This window comes from Poecilia reticulata, linkage group LG3 (genome assembly GCF_000633615.1).
Source record: "Poecilia reticulata strain Guanapo linkage group LG3, Guppy_female_1.0+MT, whole genome shotgun sequence".
Taxonomy (NCBI): Eukaryota; Metazoa; Chordata; class Actinopteri; order Cyprinodontiformes; family Poeciliidae; genus Poecilia; species Poecilia reticulata.
This window is the reverse complement of record NC_024333.1, coordinates 26,592,399-26,595,335: the sequence shown is the minus strand read 5'-3', so window position 1 is coordinate 26,595,335 and position 2,937 is coordinate 26,592,399. Positions and strand designations below refer to the sequence as shown.

Genomic DNA, 2,937 nt, shown 5'->3' with positions numbered 1-2,937 from the left:
GCGAACCTTTTCTGCCCAAGGCTACTGGGAGCCCCCTCCTATTTAATGATAAATAACATGTTTCCCACACGGGGGAGGCCACTTTATGAACTTTGAAGCTTGTGTTTCACATTAAGAGGACTCCTGCTGATAACTGTCATTATGCTGTTGTTTTATCTGATGTGGCTTAGCCTTGGTTGGAATGTGAGGTGTTGACCTCTAGCAGTGTCTTTGGTTTGACTTGAGTAATGAGCTGTTCAAGTTCTTTACTTTAAGTGGTCATGTATGATGAGTATTTGAGCTCCTGTAATAGCTGTCGGGCTCTGTGTGACATAAACCAGTGCAGAATTGTCTTATGCTCATAGTCTTAAAGTCTGGATTCAATGAACTCGCTGACGATCTAAAAAAAGAAGAAAAAAAAGAAAAGAAAGTAAAGCCATGATAAGCAGTATAAAAATAATRGCGAAAACTAAAAATAAAGAATCTGAAGCATCATTATATTCAGGATCACAAAGCAGCTGTTCAGATTGAATTGATTTCTGTTCCTGTTTCAGTTTTACAACATGATTGTTAAACACAGTTTTATGTACACTTGCTTTTTTTTTTTTTTAGAAGACCTGACCCCTGCGATCATGGCTTCAAGACCTCCTCTTGCGCTGTCTCTGGGTCAGCAGCAGGTGGCCGGTTTGGCGAGAGCCGCCACCCTGGAGCAGCTCAGAGAAAAACTGGAGACCAGCGGGGGAGGAGAGGGGCCGGAGCGAAAGATGGCCCGCCTGGCAGAGGAGCAGCAGCGCCTCATGCAGCAGGCTTTCCAACATAACCTGCTGGCCATGGCATCCCAGATGCCCATGAATCTGCGCTTGGGAGCCCCCACCATCACCACCAGAGGTCAGCGCTGCCAAGGTTGTGAAAAATATTATTTCGAATTATGTAAATACTGACTATGTTTTTCCTGTGTTGATATAAGTTAATCAATCCCACAGTCTATCAAAAATTGGTTTGAAGGATTAATTCTTTCCTCCCTATTGCACCATTTCTATCAACAATAAAAAAAAAAAATCAATTTATTTAGTTTCAAGCGAGAATAAYTTTACATTTACCATAATTAACATTGAAATATTCCAAGAATTAATTTACAAAATTGAGTCTACTTACTAATGATGTAATTTAAAATGGAAAAAGAGACACACAAACTGACKATGTTGATTTTACACTATCTGSTACCTATGGAAGCTAAAAGAGGACGTTAATGGCTGGGAGATTGAATTTCAACAATATTAATTAAACTGATTAAAGAACTAATAGTCATCAGTGGTTTGCCATCTTCTTAGGAGAGTAAAGAAACAAGCTTCAAAGCTTTGAACTTATGAACTTCTTCAGTCAGAGAGAGAGAGAAAAACGGGAAGAATTCAGAACAATTTAGAAACAAATTTGACCTGTGAGTTTCCAACACCAGAACTGATATGAATAGACTGAGGAACTGAACCCTTTTGGTTCAGAAGAGGCGTTTTGCTTCCTCAAAGCYAACATGTGTTTCTGCTCCACGGTTTCATCAGCTCTATTTCAATCTCAGATTCAGTTTTCATCCTCTGGTACTGGTAGCTCCTGCTACTGCTAACTTTTGGCTATTTCTGTGATGATATTGATTATATTATAACAATGACTCGCCTCACTATGTAAGAATTAGCATGTTGGCCACTAACATCTACAGTGTGGGAGTGAAGGGTAGTAAAAGTATATCTATCAAGCCAAAAATATTATTGGCATGAATTGGCAGAATTTGCTTGCATGGCATTGGAAAAAAAAATCCTAACCTTCCAAGCAGTTCTTTGCGATTGAACACACTGATTTTACCAAACCAAATGCAATTTGATATACTGTCCAGCTCCAGTCAAGTAAGTCAGTGAAAATAGTTTACATTTGAAAGATGTCCACATGTATGAGAGGCATTGACACATTTATTTTGAGCATAAGACCTGAAGGTCATTGTGACTTGACCTTAAAGGTCCGCCAGGATATTTGGAGGAAACTTGTAGAAAAATGGGCAAAATTGGTGAAAAGGTTGGCTTGTTGGGCTCAGACAGCAGGCAAATGTGACCCAAATGTGTGTTCTTTACCCATTTGTGACCCATATCTGACTTTTTCACGGCATACTGAACAACCCAATTCCYATGATTTTACCCCAAAAAATCTGATCTGTGCCATTTGATTACATATCCAACTGTTTTCAAAACATCTGCATGTCTCATTTTATCCATCTTTCATGTTATTGACATGATGCTATTTGTAAACCAGGATGTAAATAACAACTGAAAATGATAATTTATGAACTTACAAAAAACTCTGTGTCACTGAAGCGCATCATATTCCTGGCTACACATCCAGACAGACATCTCCAAAGAAGTTGCAGTCAAAAGGTTGTTRCTTTACTTGTGCTTCCTTTTCATTAGTTTCCTTCGTGTTGTTGTCGTGTGATGATACCGACTGTTGGCTCCYGTTACTGAATAAACCTTAAAATTGATCCAAAAATGGCTCTTTCCATTATTACTTCTGTAAGCAGTGGGTTGTTCTGTGACATCAAAACAGCCCCTGCAGGTCGCGTTGGAGACATAAATTGTTTACACAGACATGYGATTGCATTTAATTAGTAGAATGGAAGGTGACTTAAAAAAAAAAAATCAAATTTCAGCAAAACATCAGAATTGAGCATCAACACATGGATTATGAACGTAACTGCAGTATTCACTACACTTCACAAAATTAGTTTGAAAAAATGTTGGGATTGAAGTGATAAGCATGTCCTGTGAACATATAATGGAATAATAAGTGCTTCTGTGTTTGTTTAGATGAGAAGCAGCAGGATATGTCTCTTAGCATCTCCACCAATGGGAATGCCAGCATCACTGTATCTGTGGAGGTTAACGGCACAATCTACTCTGGTGCGTATGAAAAAGATCA

General features: G+C 38.7%; 1 protein-coding gene across 5 annotated transcripts in view; it reads left to right on the top strand.

Moving 5' to 3' along the window:
* Positions 1-2,937, top strand: part of LOC103462611 (AT-rich interactive domain-containing protein 3B) — a 60,623-nt gene that overhangs the window by 54,852 nt on the left and 2,834 nt on the right. For 3 of the 5 annotated variants that reach the window (XM_008405506.2, XM_017303824.1, XM_017303825.1), the window contains exons 7-9: positions 592-867; positions 2,337-2,396; positions 2,826-2,918. In XM_008405506.2, coding sequence (XP_008403728.1) covers positions 592-867; positions 2,337-2,396; positions 2,826-2,918 — 429 coding nt within the window. Of the gene's footprint in view, positions 1-591; positions 883-2,336; positions 2,397-2,825; positions 2,919-2,937 lie in introns of all 5 variants that reach the window. The other 2 variants (XM_008405510.2, XM_008405509.2) reach the window with 2 other exon arrangements.